The 26,012-nt window shown below is 38.8% G+C and overlaps 1 protein-coding gene across 5 annotated transcripts in view; it reads left to right on the forward strand.

Moving 5' to 3' along the window:
* The window catches only part of arap2 (ArfGAP with RhoGAP domain, ankyrin repeat and PH domain 2), a 137,596-nt gene that overhangs the window by 101,033 nt on the left and 10,551 nt on the right, over window positions 1–26,012 (forward strand). For all 5 annotated transcript variants that reach the window (XM_042400807.1, XM_042400808.1, XM_042400809.1 and 2 more), the window contains 10 exons: window positions 1,793–1,895; window positions 2,601–2,799; window positions 8,416–8,479; window positions 9,026–9,189; window positions 9,999–10,211; window positions 10,469–10,574; window positions 14,437–14,584; window positions 16,508–16,585; window positions 22,850–22,924; window positions 23,669–23,786. In XM_042400807.1, the coding sequence (XP_042256741.1) occupies window positions 1,793–1,895; window positions 2,601–2,799; window positions 8,416–8,479; window positions 9,026–9,189; window positions 9,999–10,211; window positions 10,469–10,574; window positions 14,437–14,584; window positions 16,508–16,585; window positions 22,850–22,924; window positions 23,669–23,786 (1,268 nt within the window). The remainder of the gene's footprint in view (window positions 1–1,792; window positions 1,896–2,600; window positions 2,800–8,415; window positions 8,480–9,025; window positions 9,190–9,998; window positions 10,212–10,468; window positions 10,575–14,436; window positions 14,585–16,507; window positions 16,586–22,849; window positions 22,925–23,668; window positions 23,787–26,012) is intronic.

A 26,012-nucleotide genomic window follows, 5' to 3' on the forward strand; every position in this document is an offset into this window, starting at 1 on the left:
AGCAAGCAAAAACTATTTCAGTGTTCTTACTTTTGTTTTAAGCAAGACTTGAAAAATTCAGATTCTCTCCTTTAAATGTAAAAATAGCACAGATTACACACTGGCATTTCACATATTTTACAGTTTATATACAGTTACGATGACACATTCGCTTTTGGAAGCTGATTTTCATTTTCCTTCAACAAACACACACACACATATATATATATATATATATATATATTAACTCTTATATCCGTGAATATTCCTAAAGTGTGGAAAGCAGCACATGCACCACCTCTGCATAAAGGAAGTTACACAAGTAATCCAAATAACTACCACTCAGTCTCCAAACTGTCATGTTTAGCCACAATCTTAGAAAAGCTCATCAATAATCACATGCGTCACTTTCTATCTGAGCGTTGCATTTTAAACCCCCATCAGTCTGGTTTCAGACCTGGACATTGCACTGTGACAGTAGCATGTAAGGTAGTAAATGATATAATTTGTGCTCTGGATAAGAAGGAGTGTTGTATTGCCCTGTTCATTAATTTGTCAAAAGCATTTGACACAGTGGACCATACTCTTCTTTTGGATTGACTTAAATCAATTGGTTTTGACATAAGTGCATGTAAATGGTCTCACAATTATTTTACTGGCAGAACTCAAGCAATAGTGGCGGACGGTCATCAATCTGGTTTCCTTGACGCTACAAAAGGGGTGCCACAGGGCTCAGTACTTGGTCCTATCCTATTTACATTGTATGTAAATGATCTGGGCTCATTAGTAAGTAACAGCTCTATTCGTTATTATGCTGATGACACAGTAATTTACTCATCAGTGCCCTCTATTTACAAAGCTTTGTCTGACTTAAAGTCTGATTTTTTTTAGCTATTCAAAAGGTCCTGATTCATCTTTAGCTTTTACTAAATCCAGATAAGACTGATTAAACGCTCTTCACCAGATTCCAAATGAAAAATCCTTTTACTATTAGTTTTAATATTAGTACAATATCTGGGCCTCAAATTAAAAAAGTCCCATGTTATAAGTACCTGGGTATCTGGTAAGATGAAAAATTATCTTTTAAAACTCATGTTGAGGAAGTGACTAAAAAGCTTAAATTTCAATTAGGTTTCTTTTTTAGGAATAAGCAGTGCCTCTCTTTTAGCAGTAGGTTGCAGATTGTAAAGGCCTCATTTTTATCAGTGCTCAACTATGCAGATTTAATTTACATGTGTTATGACCTGGCTCAGGAAGTCACAACAAAAAGGGAGACAAAGTAACTAAATATAATTAAAGCATGAGGTGTGGATATTAATAGCGTCAGTGGTGTATGGTGTGCATGGGGGTAAGATGTGTGTGTGTGTGAGTGTAAGGTGAAAGTAAGTAAAACACAACAAAACTAAGGCAACATAACTAAACCAAACCAAACAGGTGTCGGTAGAGGGGAAAAGGGAGAGCCAACTGCCTGCTGCAGCCAGACTTAAATAATCCGGAAACACCGTGGGGCCCTCAGGTGTTCCAGGTTACACTAATGATCACCTGCAGAAAAAGGAGAGATGCAGGTTAATACCAGATCAAACCCCAAGATGATACCTATCTATCTATCTATCTATCTATCTATCTATCTATCTATCTATCTATCTATCACAAAACTAGGCTTGCTTAGTCTTGTTGTATTGTATGTATGTTTTTAATTTAATGTGTACAACTGTATATAGTTTTGCCTGCTTTCTGTATGTGTGTGTATGCTCGTGAGGACTTTTTTTTTCCCATTCCACATATTTCATAGTGAGCTGTGTGTCTCTGGCAGGGCTGTGTTTACTGTGGAGCTGTACCTGCAGACAGAGCGAGTACTGATTGTCGGAGCTGAAACACAGGAAACGCAGCACGACTGGATCCAGGCGCTAACAAAGGTGACACACTTTACATACAGTACACACACACACAAAAGCACACTTATTTTCATTGCCTCCTTTTTATAAGTTTGTTTTTCCACTTAAAGTTACAAAGAAGGAACTTGTGTGAATATGCGCCACAGCAGAACTACAGCAGATCCGTATAGCACTTCTTCATTCATTCTGCTACTTTCCAACATTCACACACACACACTGGCACACATTGTCCTCAGTGAGCCCCATGCTGCCTGTGCTCCTTTCAGTAAGACAAGTGGTCTTGCTATCTCTTCCCCCACATGCTGACAGGATCTTGTAATAACACCTTACATAAATATGTCTCCTATTCCCTTTTTTTTTATCTGTTTAATCCCAGTCGACCCAGTCAGAGATAGTGGGAGGTATAGCTGCATTAGCCCGTATGTCTCTCCATCTGTACCATAGGCTTTTCACACCTCCGTATTTCAATTTGAATCGCAGATCAATGGCCAGACAGAGCGGAGCAGGAGGGAGGGAAATGTACTTGGAAAATAATTCAGCCAGAGACCAGAAACTGAGCAAAGGTTTATCGTTTCAAGAAGAAATCTGTACCTGTTCTGTGTTGTAATTTTTTTTTTTGAGGTGACACTCCACAGTAAAAAGTTTCACAGTTAATTGTGAAAGTTCTTAATTCAACTCCTGTTCTCTCTCTCTTTTTTTTTTTTTGTTTATGTGCCTGACTCGCAGTGCTTCATCCCTTCTAAAGTGGAGGGACTGGTGCAGAGAGACAGCGAGCTGATTGGCAAACTCCACTACAAAGAAGGCCACGACCTGTACCACTGGAGACTGGGCTGGTTCGCGCTGGAAGGCTCTGCCCTGCACTTCAGTTCAGGAGAAGAGGCAGGAGAGGAGGAAGTCCTTCAACTCAAACAACTGCATGAGCTCAGTAAGCTTGCTGCTTATGTGCATTATTATTATTATTTTTGTTTCTCACTATTTAATAATGCCTAGCAAGAAGGAAAATTTATTTGTGCACCCTGGAAAAACAGACGTTTCTGGAAGCTTGGGGACGTATTGACCTCTACTACTCTTGCAAGAGATGTATCTGTACTTCCTCGCTTATGACTGACTGCAAACTGCATCTCGTTTATTGAGTAGTTCATACTTCAAGAGAGGATAGAGTGACAGAGCTTCCTCCGCTTTGAACTCTTCAGCTCTCTCTGTCCTCTTAAAGGTCACAACTGTCACAACCAAAATTGATTTTCATGCAAAACCACAATTTACTTCACATCAGATTTCAGTGAAAATCATTTATTTTGGCTCATAATTTTACTGTCCCACTGTATATTCTGGTGTGGCTGAGTCCATACTGAACTGAACATGATGGACCTCTCGCATCAGTAAATACAGAAAAGAAACACCTTCAACTTATTTTAAAAGGGGTACACCACAAATTTTGTATTGTACTTCCATCAAGTTGGAAGACTCACATGAGATTGATTAACAAAAAGAAAATCAAACCAACAGTGCCAGAGATATCCTGATCTTTAGTACCTAGTATGGGAGTAAGCTTCAAAAACACTACATTTCCCATAATGCAACCATTAGTCTTGTTTAGTTTGACCACCTCTGCCTTGTAAATGTCTAGATATTCCATACTCCTTGCCCCCAGTTTGTAATAAAAGATTGTTGTTATAAATTTGTTTCCAAGCCCAGATAACACTGCCAACATCATCAGGGTAGTTTTCTCAGACTCAGCAATTTTTTTCCCCCAAAATGCTGTTTACATCAGCTATATGTCCCTTGCTAAATAGCATAAGTGGAGCTTTTAATAGGCAATAAATCAGATCATTATAACCGCACAGCATGAAATGACCAAATCTGTTTGTGGTTAATAGTGTCAGCGGTCAACTGCAGTAACTCTTTTCACAGTAACTTTCTGGCTTTTTAAAATTCACGCATCACTCTCACATACACTCTGTAATTCCCCAAATAACTACCAATCCATAACACCCTCCTACTACTCGCATTTATAACTACTTAATAATGTTGGACGACGCATGCAAGCGGCCAGTGTCAGAACACATTTCAGCTTCTCACACCATTACACACTTCTGGTTGGATCTCTGCTCTAATTGGCTACTGTAGCTTACTCGTCCATTATCGGACCACGCTTTGACAAGACTGCAGGATTGTGACAAGGTGCCACAGGCCTGTATGTGAGAAGATGTTCTGTTAATATTAGGTCAGTAAAGATTATTATTACTTAAAGCATCTTCAAGCAAACACCAATTAAAATATGGCTCAAATGAAATTGTCATGTGACAGTTGTTTGCTTTCGTCATTATAAAAATCTGAAATATTCACAGTATAATGGTACTGTATCCACTGCCCACTAACATGGACCAGTTATTTTTATAGGACAGTCAGTGGAGGAAGCTGCCAGTAGGGGCTGAAGGCTCAGAAGTTCACACACACACACTCGGCAGATGATAAAGAATTTGGAATATTTCAATCGATTGCGCCAGTGTGATGTGCGAACAGAAGGAGGGGAAAATCAATGGATCTTTTTAATCCATTTACAGCCCGACGTGGATCAAATCGCGCAAAGTGCCGCCCCATCTTCTCACCTGGGGCGGGATAAAGAACAGCGGCGGTGTTCATTTTTATTCCCGGCTTTCTCCAACCATATTTGTCACAGCTGGGGAGCCGTCAGCGCCAGAAGGGACTGTGTTTTGTCGGGGGATGGTAGGTTCTGGAGCATTGAAAGGATCCCTTTAGGAATCACAGTCTGTGACATGGGATTAACTGTTATTTTCTCTACAGTGACACCGCCACATGAAAGGTGCCCCTGTGTAGCAGCGAGGGATTAAATAAATACACTTTTCAATTAAAATCGCTACATGCTTCAAATATGCTGCACTTCAAACTGCATCAGGAACTCATTGCAAGCAGTCTGTTCCTGTTTTTTTTTTTTTTTTTTTTTTTACCTCAGGCTGGCCGAGTTCTGATCATTTTCTAAATCACTTCTCAAAACTTACTAAAGGGTTTTCTTACTGTAAGGTGAAGATGCTTATCTTTTGCTTTTTCTGTCATTTGTTCTATATTTGGACTATTTTTTTTAAAGTCTTAAGCTTTCTGTTCAAACTGTTTTATTGATTTTTGTCAATTGTTCAGTATTCATTTCTCTTGGCACTTTGTAACTTTGTTTTTAAAAAGTGCTATATAAATAAATAAGTTCACAAGTGAAAGAGAGAGAAAAAAAAATATCATATCCCCTGAAGAGCGGGAGTGCACTACCTCTTAAAATGGCTTCCTGGGGGCTCAGCTGTGTAGTCGAGAGAGGATTGATCTTTTTGTGATGTCTTGTGTCAAGATGTCTGCCGCACAAATAACTAGCGCCAAAGTAAAATGAGGAGAAAATGACAGATACAGTTGGATAATCATTAACCTGTCACATTTCACAAATCAGCCTTCCCACCCAGAACTTTCTGAAATGAAAGGTTTTCAAACAAGATAAGCACATTAACTATGAACTCATTCACTGCAATTTTCTCAGTAGATTTCTCTTAAGGCAGTAGATAAATAGAGAAAAAATGTTAATCCCATTGCTCTGCTCAATCATCTAAAAATTAAGATAGGCATCAACACAAGACTGCAGTCCAGCATATTTAGTAGTCAAATTAAGTCAAACTTCAGTGTCTACACTGAGGTTCATTTAAAGGCAGAATTAGATTTTTTTTTTCTTTTCATTTTCTAAGATACTGCAATCACAGCAAACTGGTACTGAAGATTCATGTTCAACTGGAAGTTACTTAAGGTTAACTGAGGTACAACACCTAGTTCTGATACAATATATACAAATATTTTCCTACCTCCAGTACTGTTAAAATCTACAGCTGCACAGTAAATTCAAGTACATTTAAGTTAATAAAACCAATCCAGTGTCGTAGTACTACTCTGAATGTTACAAGTCCTCTCAACCTTTTTTCTTAAGATTATTTTTGGCATATTTGACAGTTGATTGTATAGAGCCAGACAGGAAATTAGGCGAGAGAGATGGGCAGTGACATGCAACAAAGGACCCTGGCTGGAGTCAAACTGGGGATGCTGCTGTTATTTGGTGTGCGGTTTGTAGCCACACAGTACATATTGGGGGATAACATATATAATATTTAGTATAAAGTATATGTAGTTAATAGGAGTTTGCATCAGAGCCTGAGTGATAAATTGGCCAACCATTATAATTGGTCAATATTAGCTTATTAGATATATGTTGACTGATAGATAACAAGAAGTTGCAATACTGAAATGCCAAAGATCTGTTTGAAGTAATTTAGAAACAGTGTCACTATTACATAATTTGTCTATCAGAGAGCACTGACAGGTTTATTTTTTCCAACTGTGTAATTGTCTCATCAGTGCATACCTTTGTCATAATTCTTTAATAAACAAATCCAGGATCGTTTCTTTGTTTTATGCATTTATGTGAAAATAAATTGCTGTAAACAGAGAAATATCACGGCCTACTTAACAAGCATTACTGGCTGCTTCAATCATTTTTTCCAGATGTTGAGTTTCAGACGCAGTTAACTCTGCCGCAGTGGTCAGTATGTGGTGTGGTAATCTACTGTGGCGGCCAGATGTTGCACCTCCAAAGGCCCACATTAAAATGCATATTGCAGAAGACAAAACACATAATCTTCAGCGATGCAACTTTTCTTTCATTTCACCAGCGCCAAAACTCGATGCAGTCCTTAAGTAAATGAGAACAAATCCAATTTGGCTGTTTAGCGCCTAAAAACGGCCGCAAATCCTTTGTATTAATCCCCCTTAATGTTCCTACTGAAAATGTGCATTGGCAATGATTTTCAAAGGAAGAAACAGCACGGAAATCTCTTTAACAGGACGCCCAGTACAAATTATAGAGGAAACAAGGCCGCAGATTTAGTTCCTTATCACACTAACATATTAAGTAATAAAAAATTTCCCACTGAGCTGCAAGAAGGATAAAGGAGGATTGCTGTGATGATAAGTGGTTTTGCATTTACCTGATAACACTGTTAACAAACCTCTCACAAGTCAATATCAATCTGTAAAGTTTTCTCCTTTCTTCTCTTGTAGTTTGGATCAGAATGAAATACTGTGCCCTTGAAAATCTGCCAAACAAAATAAAAAGCTTAAGAAATAAAAAAAAAGATTATTTTGTTAAGAGAGACTTTTGGGGGATTAATTGTTTTAGCTGTTTAGCTCAACATACAAAGGCCCATACAAAGGAGACAATCTCTTGTTAGGAGTCTAACAAAGGAGATTTTGTTAGACAAAATAACACGTGTAATATTTTGCATTGGCAATGATTTTCAAAGGAAGAAACAGCACGGAAATCTCTTTTACCAGACTTCTTCCCCACACAAAATCAATTTTAATTAAATGAAGCAGATACAGAGATTGTAGTATTTGGTAAAAGAAATAGAAAGGGAGTTGTTCTTTTGCGATGATTAAGAAATTATCCATACAGTACACAGAAAATATCGTCCAAAGACAGCATCTCTTAACGTTCCATAGTTTGGTTAGTTGGCAATGCTAGGATTAAAGACATAGTTCTGCGTTTTGGGAAATCTGCTGATTAAATGAGTGGTAGTAGTGAGAGGTAGCTAGTTAGCTTGCTCATAAAATCAACTGTTTGTTTAGGTGAACGTTCCAGGTTCTTCACTATTTTCAAATTTCTTTCATATACAGTATATATCCATTATTTGAGCACAACCAATGGGAACTTGATAACAATAAAAGTGCCAGATGTTGCTATGAGATTTGCGGCTGCAGAGTCTCATATCTTTTTTTGTACTTTTTCTGTTGTCTGTGATTGTTGCCATGATCCAAGCAGCTGTTTGAACCCACAGAAGAGATTACGGCAGAGCTTTTCGAGTCCCTTAGCCCAGTTTCTCTGTATCTTTTCACTGTTATTTATATTTCAAAAGACTGCTTGTACAGATGAAGACTGGCAGAATTTTTTTTTTTTTGTGTGTGTGTGTGCAAATGTGTAAAGTACAAACTTGGTATCATTTTATTCAGTTGCATTTAAACCAACCTTGTGTGAAGCTTGATGACCATTGATACCAGTATTGATGCCCCACTTCACTCCCTTCAATAAGTCAGTGACACAAAAACTGAATTCATGTTTGCTATCACAACAAGGAAACACTATTAACTCCAATGGGATACATTTGGCTTTTCTTCTTTTTTTCTTCTATTGTATGTCTGCACATTTGAAAAGACTACTCAAAATGTGTCTAGACATATTGTACAATGTATTATTTGCCATGATCGACCTGTAAAGTAAATGAATACTGAGACCTTTCAGTGGCAGGTAATGAATGCACCGACATCCACGTTTCATGGCAAAAGCTTCTAAGTGCTCATGCTTTTGACAACTGCAAATGCCAAATCTAAACTGTTACCAACACATTACTTTGTATTAGCGCAGAAAAATGTTGCTCTTTGAACGCACAAAGTTTTCGGAGCCTGCGTTTTCTACAACTTGTTGCCCTTTCCCTCCCCACAGCTGTCTCTACACATACCGAGGGTGAGGACAAGATCCAAGTTCTGCTGATGGTGGAGGGCGGAAGGTATGTCAGTCTCTAAAAAAAAAGGTTTGCTAATTGGTAACTTATTTGCGATACAGCAACACTATGCATTATACAGCGTTTGTTAGCTTTGGTTATCCTTTGTCTTGTTAGTCCAAATGCACTTTACTTACTGTAATCCAAGTGCATCCAAGGTAATTAAGGCCTTGCTAGACTGCCTGCTTCGGTTAGAGAGAAGAGATGAGATGGCACGTAGCACATCTTAGTCCTCACACAAGCCCACAGTTTGAGGCTCCCTTTTAGAGTAATGCAACAAGACTTTGTGCTTACTGCGTTAATTGCTGTTCGTTTGTGTGTTTTTGATCAAACCTCGCGGGAGAAACAGCGGTTGTTTATAGATGTGTGTTCTGTAGAAGCGCTTTTAGATTCCTTTAATCTTGTTGGTTGTTTATTTAATGACTTAGCTGTGCTTTTCCAAATACTGTGAACAACTTTGGGTCTTGAAATATGAATATCGTTACTTAAAATTATATCAAGGAATGCTTCATTGATAATTATCTTTTTCCTCCTTTTTTTTTTTTTAAATAGAACAGTTTACATCCATGGCTTCAACAAGATGGACTTCACACTGTGGCACTCTGCCATCACACAGGCTGCAGGCACGGACGGCAATGCGCTCAGCGACCAGCAGCTGACGAAAAACGGTGTCCCCATTATAGTGGACAGTTGCATCGCTTTTGTCACTCAGTATGGTGAGTCCCATTATATTTAAGGGGTGAAAAGTTTTAAAAAATAAGTTCTGCATGACTATTATTATGATTTCCCCTTGAGGAACTGATTCATCCAGCATGCTGCGTCGTGCTGAGAATTTCATGCTTTCTAATGTTGTCGAGCATAATGCTGTGACATTATCTCTGTTTTCGCTGTATTTTTAGAAATGTAGCAAATGCAGTCCAACTTTTTTCCCTGCACTGTCACTGCGGGATTCCTCCGTCCAAAGTTATTTGTAAAACATAAACACACATACACACACACACACACACACACACACACACACACACACACACACAAAATCTATATTACATGGTGCCTTTTGCCTTGGAAATGCATAATAAATGCAAATGGAGACTTCTACAGTATCATTATAACTAGTATGCAATGTAATGAGGGACTGGCGTAAAAGTTAACTCTAACTGAAACTGTAAAGTGTTAGAGAAGGTTAATATACCTTACACCGACAATTTTATTCTACCTGCAATTTAGATTCAAATGTGCTTATATAATGTTGTTAAATCCCACAACTGAAAGTATCCATGAGGTTGGTTATTACCCTATAATTGTATTTAGTTATATAGAAATCTACCTGCTGTCATTTGCTGTTGCAGACACTACCCATCAGAGGCTATTCATCATCAGACAGTGACTATTTAAAAAGAAAATAGAAAAAGCAGAAGTCATAAAGTGATGAGCTGAACAATTTCATTGTCTTCAATCTTGGAAAAAGCCAATTTCCTTATTTAATCATCCATCTATAATGTCCTTCTTCTGTCATTGTATCCAGGTTTGTGCCAGGAGGGGGTCTACCAGAAGCCAGGAGACCCCGGCCGAGTGGCCCTCCTCCTGGAGGAGTTCACTCGCAACGCCCGTAACGTCAAGCTGAGAGAGAAGGAACACCATTTGGAGGACGTCGCGGGCACACTGAAGGACTTCTTATCCCAGGCGGAAGATGCACTGCTGACCAAGGAGCTCTATCCATACTGGGTGTCAGCTCTGGGTACGTGAGGTGTCTGGAGGGTGGAGTTGGGGAAGTTTATTGGAGTGACGTGATAAGCAAAAATATGCTGATGTTAAACAATGGGATATCGTGTTAATAGAATTACACCATGATAAACTAACAAATATTTAAATGCTCAGTAATTACAGTGTAGCATTACCCTCATTTCATTTGTGTGTCATACTAGTGTCTTAATTTATACTTAAGTATATTTGGCGTTATTTGAAAGCATTTCTCTCAACTGTGTGGTTTTGTAGATGAGAAGGACGAGAAGCAGAGAGTGAAAAAGTACTCCACTTTCATAGAGAGTTTGCCTAAGATAAACAGGTCAACCCTTGAAGCTCTGCTCCAGCATCTTTACAGGTATACACACACACACACACACACACACAGTTAGAGCACATACAGCTTGTACTAGTCAAGGTCAATGTCAAAGTAAACTTTATTTTTCCAATGGAAAGATTGGTCTAAACCACTAAAAACATCAACAACATGGAGATGACAAAACAACATTTATTGCTGAATTTGCAACGTCATATTTCATTAGACATACTGTGGAGTGGATCATTCAAAGTACAAGCTGGAAGGAAAAAAGCTATTTTGTCACTGAATAAACAGTGTCCTTTGGTTGAAAATGATAAATCAATCCCATATTGTTTGTACCGTTTGTTGGCATTTTCCAAGTAAGACAGATTGAGTGGCTTATTATTAAAACTCTGGCAATTAGCAATCACACAGCTGATGTCGAAAACACAAGTTTCCGGATATGTTTCATAAACGTATTTATTCTCAGTCAGTCATTTGCTCACTGTAGTCAGTGTAAGTTAAAAAAGAATAAACAATTCTAATAAGTTACAATGTGCAAGCTGTCTTAAGAACTAATCACAAAGCTGCTGAGCTCAACTTTTTACTGAAAGACTGAGAGAACTCCTGAGCTAAGCAAGGGGGCGGGATCGACGTTATTGCCATGCATGACATCAGTTATTTACTTTACACTGAATGAACTGTCAAACAAATGTGGATCTGAAGAGTACATTTATCATTTGAGGATTAATTCTCACAGACGGCACCGATATTTCAAGTTCATCAGTACTGCAAAGTGTATTTTTTCTAGTCTCAGTGTCAAGAGTAGTGGAGAGTTGTGCAAACTGTCATCTCCGGTGAGCTTATTAACTCACCTGCCATCAAAATATGCTTTTAAAAGTTCGTTATTGTTCTATTTTTCCATCATACTGACACAACGAGGCTCATTACCTGCAGAATCTGACTGATCATGAGCAGGTCGTAGTGTCTTTAGGAGGCTGCCTCTAACTTCTCTCAGACTTAGGAGCTATTTTTAGCATTAAAATGCTTTCTGACTTACACTTAGACCAAAACTTTAGGAGTCCTCTGGGCTGGCTGTAACTTCTCTCAGACTCATGGGCTACTTTTAGCACTAAAATGCCTTTTGCCTTACACTTACACCGAAATGTAGGAGTCCTAAAGTTATGACCCTTGTTTTTAGGGGTTTCTACTAACTCGGCCACTTATGAGCTACTTTTAGCCTTAGAATGTTTTGTGAATACGACTCTGATATTTGGAAACAATAATACACTGTTCTGCATGATGTGGGAATACAAACACACACACACACTAAATCTAGCTTCACAGCTTGGTTCCTTCCCTGCAGCTACCTCACACTGCAAACCTGTTTGTTCTCTCCCCTCTAGTTGCATTAAGATACACTTTGCTGTCTTGATGTCTCATTCACTGATGCTCACATTACACAACATCCCCACAGAAACCTGCAGTGGATAGTTGTGATTTAGCTGCATTATGTTAATGATGTAGATTGTTTGGAGAAGACTTAATTGGCCCTTTGCTGAATTTGGACCGAGGCCCAACATTTCTGTGTGTGTTTGTGTCTGCGTGTACAGTATGTGTGGGCATGCGAGATTGAGAGAGTAAGAGATACAGATGTTACTCGTGTCAATTGACGTGATTACTGCAGTAATACCACGGTAATGTGAAGGGGGGAGGTGAAATAATTTATTCAGGAGTAGCCGCAGTGCACACCAACAACCACCAGGTGGCACACGTGAGCAGTGCAGATGCAGTTTCTCTCTGTCTCTCTACTGTAGGTAGTCAATACCGTCTACAACCATACAGCACAACCATCTGTCAAGTTTTAATAGTTAAATAATAATATTCAATATTTCTTAAGGTGAATTCCTCTGTGTTCTTTGTCGATTTGTGTTTTTAAGCATAGGATTTTCAGTTATATTAAAATGAGGTTTTTAAATGCGGAAAAATGAATGCGGGGTGTCAAATTCACTGTGTCAAAGTCGATCAAATAAAGTAAGTGCTGATAAAACCATTTGATTCCTATCAAACTTTGATTTGAAGTGTCATTACTGAGTGTTAAGCAGTGCATGCATTATTCGGCAGAACTGATTGTTGCTGCTGAGTTATGCATCCCCTATTATTTCAGCTTAAGTCATTATGAAATGTATGAAATTCACACAGCCCGAAATATGCACTGATAAAACCGGTTTCAATGTAGACACCATGTGGGGTCGCTATTCTGTCTGGGTCGTGGAGCCATGCGTTGTCTGGTAAAAGAGCAACGAGGAAGGCGAAGTCAAGTAATTCCTGTCCTACGTGAAAACTATTCGGCTCATTCAAGATGAGCTGTGTCTCATCTGGAAAGTGTAACGCTGTTTATCTTGTCTTGAGTTTTTGGGAGAGGTTTTGCTATCAGCTTTTAGCTTCCTGCCTCTCCTGCAGAGGTGTTTATTTACTTTAAATGAATGTATAGCTGAGTATATGCAGGTAAAAGTATTTTTTTTGTAACATATATGTCAATGAATTTGTGTACATATCAGATATTTTATTAAAAAAATGTATTTTGTTATGTGCAAATAAATAAAGGAATAAAGTAAAACACCAATCAATACTCGAAATGCAAGGTGACAGCAGCAGAAATGGACATTTCATCTTTTATCAAATATTCTGTCAGGGCTTCACGTCTGATCGGAGGAGAATCTTCACGTCCCACAAAGTTTTCTCTTATTTCAGTTCATAATGCTGACAAGAATCAAATAATTACGTAATGTTCATATTGTAGGCTATCTGTAATATTTGGTTACTGAATGTTTTCTGTCTCTCCGGCTGATAAAAGTATGCGATGCCTGGCAGTTAGATTTGTGTCTGACTTGATCCCGTCTTGCTCTGACGTCATGTGTATTCAATCCAAATATGAATCTTTGAAGATTAGGGGGAGAAATATTTAATATTTAATGCCATCTCTCCCCTTTTCCATAAGTGGGTTAAGGGGGGGGTTTTGTTTGAATAGTTGAATGAATAGTTTGCGCATCCCCCATGTGTGGCCATGTGTTACTGGCCACATATTTTGTTTTGTTAATAGCCCTCCTGCTGCTGCTGTCTGGTTCAAGTAGGAAGTTAAAAGCTTATACAAAGACCTCTCCCTAAAACTCAAGACGAGATAAATTATAGAAAAAAATAATAATTTAGTTTTATTTGAATGTATTTATTTCAGGAATGTGATGTGAATGAGTTTGACATGTCAGTTGATTATGGTCGGCATGTTGACCGGCACGTCGTGGTCCGCTATTAAACCTGGAAATCCTCAATAAATCATCAATAAAGAATACTGTTCTGTATTGATGATACTGATAGAGACTAATGTCTATTAATTGGTTTGAAAATCTGATATCGGAGCTTAAATTTCATCATTTTATGTCAGCCCAGCGTGGCAGGGATTTGCATCTCCATTACAACAGGGCTACCCGCTTGAAGGTGTGACAATTAAGTTGAATCTAATCTAATCTAAAATAAAGGAAAGGCCAAGCAGGCATCAGCTGCCATTAATCACAGAATGTAGGCCGGAGTGAGCGTTCAAGATCTGTTGCAGACAGCTTGTTTCTAGCCATCATGTACATTCTGATACAAATGTGTGAGGGAGGTTAATTTACATAAAACATTATCATTCTCTCTTGGACATTTGTATCACAATATACCCGATGGCCACCTCCATTTATTTCCTTAGCATATTGATGGAGGACAATTCTAGACACACACATTAACGTGTGTGTGTGTGTGTTAAAATAGGTGTACTCCTGTTGTACAATGCTATACTGTGTGGTAGGAACTATTGTGTGTGCGCTGCTGAATGTGTGTAGGTACATTTGGGTTTCTAAATATGTTTCTCCCTGTGATGATTCAGGATTCAGCAGTGTTCCCACCTCAACCAGATGCCGAGTGAAAAACTGGCCTCTGTGTTCTCCTCCTGCCTGTTCCAGACTGGAGGACAAACCCCACAGGAAATTAACGTGGTCCATGACCTCATCAACAACTACATTACGCTCTTCAGTGTGAGTCAAACATGTTCTGTTTTTTTTTTCCGTTTGTTTGTTTTTTGCCCTTTGAATGTGTTGATAATGGAGAGGAAGTCATTGGGAGACAATGAGGAGGTTAACAAAGGGCTGAGCTGAGCACGGTTACATGATATAGGTCTTCCAACCTGTAAGTTACATAACATCAGCTTTTCATTGCATAAACACACATTATATAATTAATAAAAATATAACCATTGAGTAAAAAAAACATGATATCACAGATAGATATTCCGTCTGTCTACATTAAAGCCTACATGGTTACAACTCATGACAAATCAGAAATTGTTTTTTTACAATTTTTTATGTGTACACATCTCCAGAAAACAGGTCACCTAGAACAAAACATAACAATGGACATCTTTCGCTCGAGCCAAAAAGAAGCAAGGCTAATGACTTTGTTCCATATGTGAGGAACCATATTTATAGCATAAAAATATAACAGCGATGGGGGAGGGGAAAGAACAAATTCCCTTATGACTGAGCGGTAATAGAAGACATACAACTGTTTCCGCAGGATGAATAATACTCTTAATGACTAGATATATATGTGAAGTTGGTAGGGTGCACTTTTAAAAGATTTACTTTTTGAATTGTAAATGAATTTTACCGGTGAAGGTCTACTGAACAAAATTTCATTACTAAATAAAGTGAAAACAAGTGACCGATGGTGTGCTTCTCAATAAATTATGCATTGTATACATTATGTATATTGCACCATGACCATCCATAATTGAAAAATATACATATTGTTCTCTAAACTCCTTCCCAGCTGTGTTTACCACCACTTACTTTATAGCTCTATGACTATGCTTCACTTTGTCACTGTCAGATGTGTTTATCATGGATCCCGGCTAGATAGCAACTGTAGCCCAGGTGTAGTGCAGTAGTAGCAGGCCTACTGGATTAAGAATCACTCCCACCAATAATCAATGACAGATGAAAAAAATAAAACATCCACGTATTACCATATTGCATATCTAAACCATGCTGCAGGCATGACTTTATTCACACTCTGTTACTTCAGCCATCTGGGAAGCAGAACTGTTGTTGCCAAATCTCCACAATAGGCTTGACTTTGCTGATGTGCGGATGAGCAGGGGTGTGGGATCAGTGTTACCCTTGGAGAGCCGCCTGGCTTATGGGATACGCAGCACCGAGCGACTGCTAATTCCCCAGCGGAACGCCTGGATCCCTCTTGTTCTGACGTTAAAGGAGGAGCATTAACTCCAAATCGGTTTGGGACGCCATCATTCGCATGACAAATAGCCATTAAGCTCAACCAATCATGAGCCCAATAGCAGTGAATACACACGCTGTGACATAAAACGAGTGAGGCGTCTCGCTAATTAAAGCACCAGTTCTGTGCTGGATGTCGTTGACGGGGCCCATTATCAGGCCTAAACACACACACGACGAGCGTGCGTTTGTGAGGTTTTTTTTCTCCCCCCGCAATCTTCTCTGCCATTCGTATAACTCTAACAAAGCAAATTGTTCTCTGAAAATGATAATGCTGTAAAAAAAAAAAAAAAAAAAAAAAAAAAAAGTTGGAATAAAAAATGTAATTTCCCACCCAGAGCTTTTGTGAAAGAAAAGAGTATTCACTTGGTGCTGAGCTGTGTCAAACACTCCCAGCCAACTTCCTTCTTCGAAAATTAGTTTTAGAAGTGTTAGCTGAACGACCCAGTTCTACACTTTGCGTATGACCTTTTTCTTGGTTTTATCTAGTCAGCCATGATTGATATTTAAGTGCTGAAATTAAGAATACCATCCAAAATGGTTCAACGAAGCAACCTCATGTTTTTCACAAAGTAGTGTACTTGAAAAGTTTCTCTTCAAGTGATTTCGAATTAAGGTGTGTGTGTGTGTATGTGTGTGTGTGTGTGTGTGTGTTTCCAACAGGTCAATGAAGACCAGGTGCAACAGATGGAGAGAGAGAATAGTTTCATCACACGCTGGAACGACAAAAAGGACACCACAGTAAGTCAAGCTGCAGAGCCCAAATAGCAATCCCCAACGGGTGTTCTGTTTGTTTGTCCGCGTGTGTGTGTATTGATTTGCCCGCATGCGTCAGGGTCTCTCAAATCAGGGCTTCATTTGAGCAGGTTTCCTGTTTTTCTAGCTAAAATGAGGGAGGGGATAAGGGGAAGGCGGAGGAGGCAGGAGCAGGCGGGTGAGGAAAAAAGGGCTTTGTTCCTGTTAACCTTTACGGCAGGTACTTTATGCCTGGATGCCTCAGCCTAGAAAAACATTTGGTTCAGATAACTGGGGGGGAAAAAAATTAAATCACATGCTGCTGCTGTTGTTGAAATCTGAAATAAGTTGTTTATGCCCGCTCCTCTCTGCTCTTTCCCCTTTTCCTCCACCTTGTCCGTAGGTTTTCACAACACGTCTGGCACTGTGGGGCATAAGGGTTACTCAGTGGAAAGCCAGTGCTATTATAAAGCTGTCGGAGGTGAAAATTGGGACGACATTTTGGTTATAGACTCAACTTGTCGGGTTTTACCTGGGTATGATATGGCAGAAAAACATGAAAGTTATTATTTTTTTCATTAAGGGCAGTCATTTTAGTGTAATTACAAACCAGCATGTATACGATTTCCGCGTCGAGATAATGGATAAGCTTATTTCAGGGGTGATTTAAAATTTAAATGCTTAAAATCATTTAAATGCTACATTAATCACTTCTTTTTACTTAGGACTCCCTCATTTTCATAGTTTAACATTTCACTCGCTGCTCCGTTGTGGAGACCACAAGCTACAGAACGATTGAACCCAATCATTTGAACCACTTATTTGGAAGTGAAAAGCAAAGTGAAAGTTAAAAGTTGAAACCCTGAAAATATCTGTTATATTTATTCATTTCATGCAGCTGCTTTTTAGTAGCTCTCAACCTGAAGAAATGTGAAAAAAAAGGTAATAATAATGTAATTTTTCCACCCACAGATTGTAAAGGCTGTTATTGCGGTGGTTATGTATGTATGCAAGTTTATTTATAGTGTATGTGGCTCAGGTTTATGTAAGCTATCCTGTAAAAAGCTATCTCAGTGGTCTTTTATTCAATGGACAATGGACAGGATTTAAATTATACCTTTTAGGATCTAGGTAAAAATAGAGTAAAATTTTCTTTTAGACGTCATATTTTCAATAACAGACAATTGTGAAAATGATGTTGGATGGTTGCAAAAATATTAAAAGACTCCAGACATTGTTTTAAGATGTATATAAAATGCTTTACTTTAAATAATAATTTGTGTCTAATACGTTTTTTCTACAAAAAAACGTTTAATTATCCTGTTAAAATCCTTATAATGACATCTACTCCTTCTCCCTCATTAAAAATTCCAAAATCTATGAAAATGCAAAATATTTTTCATTTCAAAAGTTCAACTGCTGAACACAAGATGTCTCCTAAACTTCACTGAAAAGTCATTTTCTTAGTGTGTGTACTGGAGGTTTAAGCTTCTACATCACACTTGTTTAAGTTGAATACTGGCCCACGATTGGCTCCAAACTAGCTGTGATGTCACAAATCGTACTCGTAGGCGCACGACTTAAACACTGATTTTCAGTGAGCACAGAGAAACTTTCCACTCTCAGCAGATGAATGTGAAAACAGCTTTCTAGTGTATAACTCTGCACATACATCATTCTGCACAGGGAAGCTCAAAAATACAGGGGAAGGAAGAAGAAGAAAAACACATTTTTGAGTGAAGGGGAACATTCGTCTTTTAGATTTTTGTCTCTTAGAGATGAATTACTCGACAAACTCAGGAATGTTAAAGCTATTTCTTCTGAAAATGGTGTTAGTTCCCTCACAGGGCAAAATTACGTAAACTTTTGTCTGATGAGACTTTCAACCAAGCTAGCAGCATCTGTAAGTTAGGCACAGTTTATCAGGATGTTAACACAGTGCTCACATGCTGATGTATAGCATGCAAAGTTTAGCATGTTAGCCTGCTAACGTTTGCTAATTAGCACTAAACACAAACACCTCCCTAACAAATCCCACTAGTTTGGTTAAAAACACACATTCAAGACTGTGGTTATTTAAAGATAAAACAGTTTAAGATAACTATTCAGCCTACAGTATAAACCTTACCAAACAAAGGGAAAAGTTAAAGGACTTAAGGGCATAGGATGTAGGCTTTGCTGAATAAAATCTCTGTGGTGTGCACTTGAATACCAATACAAGGTGTGCTTTTGACATTTGCAGGAAGCTTGTCTCAGAGGGCTCGGACCTTGCAGGTTAAGATTTTGACCTCATCTGTTTCCTTTTAAAGACAGAGAATGACAAGCAGGCCTGCAAGTAGATAGTATGTATTTGGGCAGCTGTGGCTCAGAGGTAGAGCAGGTGGTTCACTAATCGGAAGATCGGCAGTTTGATCCCTGGCTCCTCCAGTCCGCATGTGGAAGTGTCCTTGGACAAGATACTGAACCCCAAATTGCTCCCATCAGTGTGTGCGAGTGTGTGTGAATGAGCATTAGAAACTCCTCCTGGTGGGCACCTTGCATGGCAGCCTCTGCCATCAGTGTATGAATGTGTGTGTGAATTGGGGAACAATGTAATGTAAAGCACTTTCAGACTAGAAAGGTGCTATATACATGCAGTCCATTTACTATTTGGACTCAGGGAGTGAGTAAATCAGTGATATAATGAGGTGCAAGGCGATGTCATGTCTTGTAAGTTGGAAGTGGCACTTTAAAATCAATACTTGCATTAACAGTCAGAGCCAGTCCAGGGAGTATGACTTTGGTGAAGATTAAAAATGCCTTCATTTTGAATAAAGCGTTACTGTTTTTCTTACTCGTTGCTGAGAAATCTCCCCATCAGCTGTTAGACCATTTAAGGCCTTGATCAGACAAAGCGCTTTTTATTAGGCCGGGGCGGCTTTTTGTTTTATTGTTTTCAATGAGTGACGCTTTTTGCTCGCTGCTTTTACGTTGTTGAGCGCCTTGTGTTTTTGCAGGATCGCCCTGAAGGCCTCGAGTTGAAAAAACTTCAACACAGAGTGGAAAAGCCCAACGTCATTTGCGTTTCTTCCCATTGTCCAATTGCATGAATTGAGAGACGGGCCTTCTGCAGTGGTAACGACAACAAGTGGAGATAACCACACCGGTGTGGGACAAACCAAGTTAGTAGTGGCTGTTGCTGGATACCTGGAGCTATATGACTTTACCAACCACAGATACCATGATCCGAACAGAAAACAGCAGGCCTGGAGTGAGTTCACGTCACAGCAAAAAACAGTTAGGCTAAGGACAGGTGATTCGGTGGTTGTCTAGCAACAACAACAAAAAAGAAACCGCTTTTTTTTAAAATTGTAGCCTTCAACAAAAAAAGCAGTGTGGTACATCTGACGTTTCGCAACCTGCAGAAAGTGCTTTGTCTGATTTGGGCCTAAGACTTCCTTTTGTTGCTTTTTTGCTACAAGTTGTCAACATCTTTATTTTCTTTCTTTCTTTTTCACTCAACAAATGCTGTTTGTAAAGTGTGCCTGCAGTCTTCCTCCCATCACATAACAATGAAAAGGAAGGAGAAAAAGTGTACTGAGCAAACCAACATGGCCCCATATCTGTATATGACATTTTCACAATTACAGCTTTTGCTCCATTGGTTTGAATGACTGTAATTTCTACAGTATGTCATTTTAGGGCTATTTGAGTCGGAAGTGGCTTCCTTCTCTTATCATGCAACAGTTCTCTCAGCTCAAGCCAATAATGGACCTCAGTCACCTGCACATTAAAATAACAAAGGAAAAGTAACTGTAATTTCCAGATAGCCAAAGGAAAAGAAACCTTTTCGTGCTCACTTAGTTGTTCATTTTCTAGAGATGGATTACCACTCCCCTCGTACTGCCAGAAATCCGGATTTGGTGCCTTAACTGTGACCCTGTCTCTTTAGAAATAAGCTACATTTTCACAGTCTCTCTTAACTTCTCTGGATTTTCACACTAATAGAATCCGTTTTTAATTGGATGCAGTGAGGATTAGCTCCAACGGTTGGAGAAAGGTGTCATGATTTGTACTGACAAGAGCAATACTTTTGGAATTTGACCTCTTGAATGTCAGCCACAAAGGTCACTTAAAAGTCTTCCTTTTAATTTCACTCAAATTATAATTTTTTTTTCTCCTTTCTCTTCTACCTGTTGAGCTGCTGTTGGAAAAAGGCAAATAGCAAACATTGTTTTTCACTGCCATTAATCAACCTCTGTCCTCATATTCACTGAAACCTGAGCATTGGTTTCTTAATATTTTATATATATTTAATATATAAATATTGTAAAATGAGGTTTGTATATCACAGAGGAATGACAAAATAATCTTCTTGCTCTTATTGATTGTCTTTTAAATGAATAACTCTATATTTTAGGAAGATGATGAGATTGTTAGGGCTGTAGTCAACCAAAGAAAATCTTGGTTTCTCTGTTCTCTATTTCACATCTTCAGGTTAGGCTAACCCATTGTTGCTAACCCCCTTCACTTTTCCAGCACTTGGGGAAACAACAGACATGACTTTTTAGCATTTATTAACTGACACACTGTAGTTTGTGCTGTACATTTACTGCCGGACTGACAACTTAACGACACAGACACAGACCGAAGTACCAAACAGCGCTGTACAGAGGCTCCCAAACACTATTGATTTCTGAATGAATGGATATTTGGCGTTATTTTTGGCATTAAAAAATATTTTTTTGGCCAGGCGTGGGTTCTTGTCGTGATAATTATAGGAGACACACTGATTCGGTAAATGTTCAGTACTTTCAGTAATCATTCAGTAAACGTTGAATACAGTTAGACCCGGCAGTCTCCATTAGGTTGGGCGAGTTCAAAGTTGTGAAAACAATGGGGGTGTTTTGAATAGTCTGTCCCTCCCGCTGCAGGAAATAATGGATTCATCCTGGAAAGCTATTGAGCACTTTTTTCTTTATGAAAGTAACATGGAGATTATTCGACCAATGAGAATTTAGTCAGACGAGAGCATATCGACCAATTAATCGACTAGTCGACCAGAGACTACAGCCCTAGAGATTGTTCCTACTCATGTTTTTGCGTTAAGCTAGCTAGAGCTAGGAGACAGCTAGCATAGCCTAGTTTAAAAGACTGGAAGCAGGGGGGTACAACTAACTAGCCTGACTCTCTACAAACAAAACAACAAAATAAATTGACCAACACCTTTAAAGCTCATTAATTAACAGGTTGTATCTTGTTGTACTGTACAAAACAGAAATGTAAGACCAACAAGTTTGTGGTTAAAGAGCACGTAACTCACCATAAAAGCACAACTTGTAGTTTTTGTATTTTTGTTTGTGTATGGATTAAACAAATGCTGCATCTTTTATTAGTTAGTTTTAGACATGCTATGGTAGGTTTTTGTAATTTTTCTTGTAATTTTTTTTTGTAGCTTCATAAGGCATCTAACTCTCAGTTAGAAAGCGTATAAAGGTATTTTCCAAAATGTTTAACTATTTCTTCAAAGTTTGACTGCCACAAAGGCTTCGAAATTTAAGGAACTCATGTTGCATTAAACCTGTAACATTTCATTTGCATACATTCATTAGCTATTGTAACGTTCTCATATGAATGTAAGTACAGTGGAATACAAAAACCAAGGCCCTTGCAGTAGAAAAATGCAACATTTGATTTATAGAAAAGCAACAGTTTCTAAAGGTTCTAGAGTTGGATAAAAATATTTCCTTTTCTACAATGCGGCATGCTTTTTATTAAAAACAAGATTGAGAGAAGACTTATAGTGAACCCATATCTCTCATGTCTCTTGGCATCTCTACTGGGTTCATTTTAGCATGTTGCTTTTAGTATTTTTCTATCTCCATAATCACCCCTGAACATTTCTCTAGGTGCGTCTTCAAAACATTTTTAAACTGACAACACACTTTAAGTTAACACCTGAAGAGAGCATTTCAGTTTTAGTGTAGATGAAACATGCACCCTGCGCCTCCACCTTTGCAGGTTTGTCTCACACATGTGCTTTTTATTTAGCCAGGTTTTTGCATTCCATTAACGCTACCGGGTTACTTTGCCTCTAGCTCCAAAAACGACCTTTGGTTTCCACAAATCCTCTAACCGTTTCTCTCACTTTTCTCCATTTAGATTCATGCCACACTGGAGCAGGAATTTAGAAGAAAAGCCAATTAATCCAGCTGTATTGTTTTTGTAATTCAACAGATCTCTCTGTCTCACTCTATTTTTTTCTTCTTCGTTTCTCTCTCCCCTCCCCAGTTCTCTCCAGCTGGGGACTTGATCTTCGAGGTGTACCTGGAAAAGAGAAAACCAGAGAACTGCTGTTTAATCAAGGTCTAAACGCATGTGTGTGTGTGTGTGTATGTGTGTGTGTGTTAATGTGTAATCTGTAATTTCAGCCGGCATGTGGGCACTTGCATGTACGCCTGCTTTCTCATATGTCCTGAGGTGGTGGGGTGAATAAGAGAGAGGGAGGGATGAAGGGGGAAAGGATGAAGGCAGGTGAAGCAGGAGAAAGAATGAGGGATGAGGGTTTGTAGAATGAGAGGTGGAGAGGTTGATAGAATAGGGCCGAGACATTTGTGGTTTAACCTGATGGGATTACCGCCACTGAAATAAATCAAATGCGAACTAATCAAAGAAACGTCTGATTTAATTGTGTGAGTAATTGCATTTTACAAGGCACGCAGGCCGCTGTAGGTTACAGACTCCTTTCACAGGTCGTCAGCAGTGGTAGAATAGGGATGGGGTTAAAGAGGAGTGCTCAGAAGCACAGTTTGACTTTAATACTCCACTTTCTCTCTGTGGAGCCTGGTAGCACAATTGCTTTATTCAATCCTGTTCAGGTACAGCTAATAACCCCACAAAGAAGCAAGTATTTAATCAGTGTACATGGCTATGTTACATGTTAGATTTTGAATGACTTTTCAAAGGGAGAAACGGTTGAAGGCATATTGGTATTGATCCACAGAGCTTTCATATGCAGGATGAGCTCTTTTTGTTTGACTGTTTCTTTTTTTTTATTTGTTTTGTTGTTTGCCCAGGTATGCATTTATCTCTTTGCTGTGTTTGTGGTAGGTCTCTCCCAGCATGCGGTCTACGGAGCTCGCAGAAAGCGCGCTGAGTATGAGGAACATCACCTTTAACACCGATGACTTGTGGACCACCTTTGAAGTAATTGAGAACGGAGAACTAGGTATGCAGGATTTTCCAGTCAGCTCGTAGCGCTCATTCAGTTCCCTAAGCATGTTGAAAACACTGCATTTCAAACAGTGAGGTATAATTATCTCCACCAGTCACAGTCGTGGTTAATGGGATGAAGAGCTACACTTATTTTCATTTGCAGAAGTGCGAGTTGGCCTGGAGACCCAACTTAAGGGGTCGTGACCGCTCAAGGGCTTGCAAGATAATTCTTGAATGGATGAATGAAAGTATTTCTCATAAGCGAATTCTGTTTATTTTTGCTTGCATTTCTCCAATACTGGATAATTAGTTTTACCTCATCATGCCTCTGAAAACCATTTGAATTAACAATCAGAGACGGGAACTTCAGTCTTTGGTTATACTGCTTGCAAATTATAGTCAAATGCAAGTTTAAATAAACATCACTTTAAAGGGGCATGGCTGGTACCAACTTTTTCAAGAATAAGTTTACCGTGACTCGTCTCTACATCAACACACTGATCTACAAAATGAAATATGTAATTGAACAAAATGTTCACCCTAAATGAGTTTTTTCGTCCCTTTGTTTCATTCCAATATCTTCTTATTGCAACTAAAGTCTAATTACAGTTTGGTTACGTCTTTCTTCAATAAGAGCTACAGTATATTCATTCCTGACATGGTGAACAGGTGCTTCTTCAGTAAACTTAAACCCACTGAACTCATCTGCACTGTGATGCAGTTTAATCAATACCTGGGTTCCTTGCAAAAGGCAACATGCTATTCTTAACCTCAGATAGTTCAAGCTGACACCAAAAGCTTGTTCACCAATTATCACTCGGTGGAAGCCAGTTGAATAAAATTATACAGCAACCTTCGGTAAATCTTCACAAAAAAATCATTCTTCCTATTTGTTAGACAGTAAGGTCAAGAATTCATTTATTCTTTGATTTAAATGCTAGATTCACAAAGGCCTTATAAATATGCTGATCTTTATGAAAATGAATGCCTTTTCTATTTTAGATTGCAGCTGTGTCTTAATATCAATATATTTCTACACAATCAGTGAATTCTTATATCTGTTTTTTCTATTAGAGTATGTATATTTCACTCCAGTCTTTACCTGAATTACTGACGGCTATTAGTTGTAATCATGGACAGATTGGAAATGGAGATTTTTTTTTCTTGCCATTAGATGATACCTTGACAGGTTCCTGTTGCCTGATCTGAACCAAACTGTCATCTGTAGATCAGTTTAAAGGATTTTGGATCAGGCTTTAGACTAACCACTGTTTCATATCTTGAATCAAAGGTAACTCTGCTGTCAAATCAAACATCTCACTGCAGTCAAAGTCTTCAGTCTAAACTTTTTATTCTCACGCACAGTATATCCAATTAGTGATTGATGCGTCAAATCACCGTTTTAAATGGCTATTCTGATTCAGCGCAAGATCACACTTCCTCTCATCCGAGGACCTCATGATTAGAAGAGTATGCTATCTCTCTAATGAACCAGTGTCTGTGAACATGGAAGCCACACTGAGAAATTAGCCAAGCATCGTCGGGTTTGATGATATGCACATTAATTAATCATTTTTTACCATCATATGTCATAAATTACCGTTATCTCCCTTGCATGCTCGACCTAGGGAGCTGACCCACCTCATCTTACATTAATATGCATTGACACCACCTCATGCCTCGCACAGCTTCATTTGATCACAGGCAGGAAGCGGCGGGCGAGAGGAAGTCAGAGTTGAGCTTTGTCGCAAAGTTGCTTAGCTGGCGGTCCCTGTGCACCTTTTTTCATCAGTTCACTGAGAGTTTACAGCGCGCTCTTATGTTTGTTTTCCTCCTCACAAAGTTACAGAGGACACGCCGTCCTCTTCTAAAAATGAAGGTGTGTTGAATACTGAATATATTTGCTGACGGTTCAGCATATTTTCCATGCCAAGACAATATGTCTGTGGAAGAGTAAACAGTCAAGCTATTTTGAAGGCGGCAGCGTGACAGGTTTTGCTCATAAAACCATAAAGTGTGTTAATTAGTCATTTTGGAGGATAGCTACAGATAAACACTGTTATCGAGGACAATAGGCAGAAAAGGGGAGCTAATATTTTTTGGGAAATGAGGAACTAATTCCATGGCCTGGGTCTACAGAGATTCCAGAGAGAAGATAAGCCCACTGTTATGAATAAGTTATGCCATTGTGGCTCTTTTTACCTCCTTCGGTTATGAAAAACTGTAGAATGTAGATGGA

This window comes from Thunnus maccoyii, chromosome 22 (assembly GCF_910596095.1).
Source record: "Thunnus maccoyii chromosome 22, fThuMac1.1, whole genome shotgun sequence".
Taxonomy (NCBI): Eukaryota; Metazoa; Chordata; class Actinopteri; order Scombriformes; family Scombridae; genus Thunnus; species Thunnus maccoyii.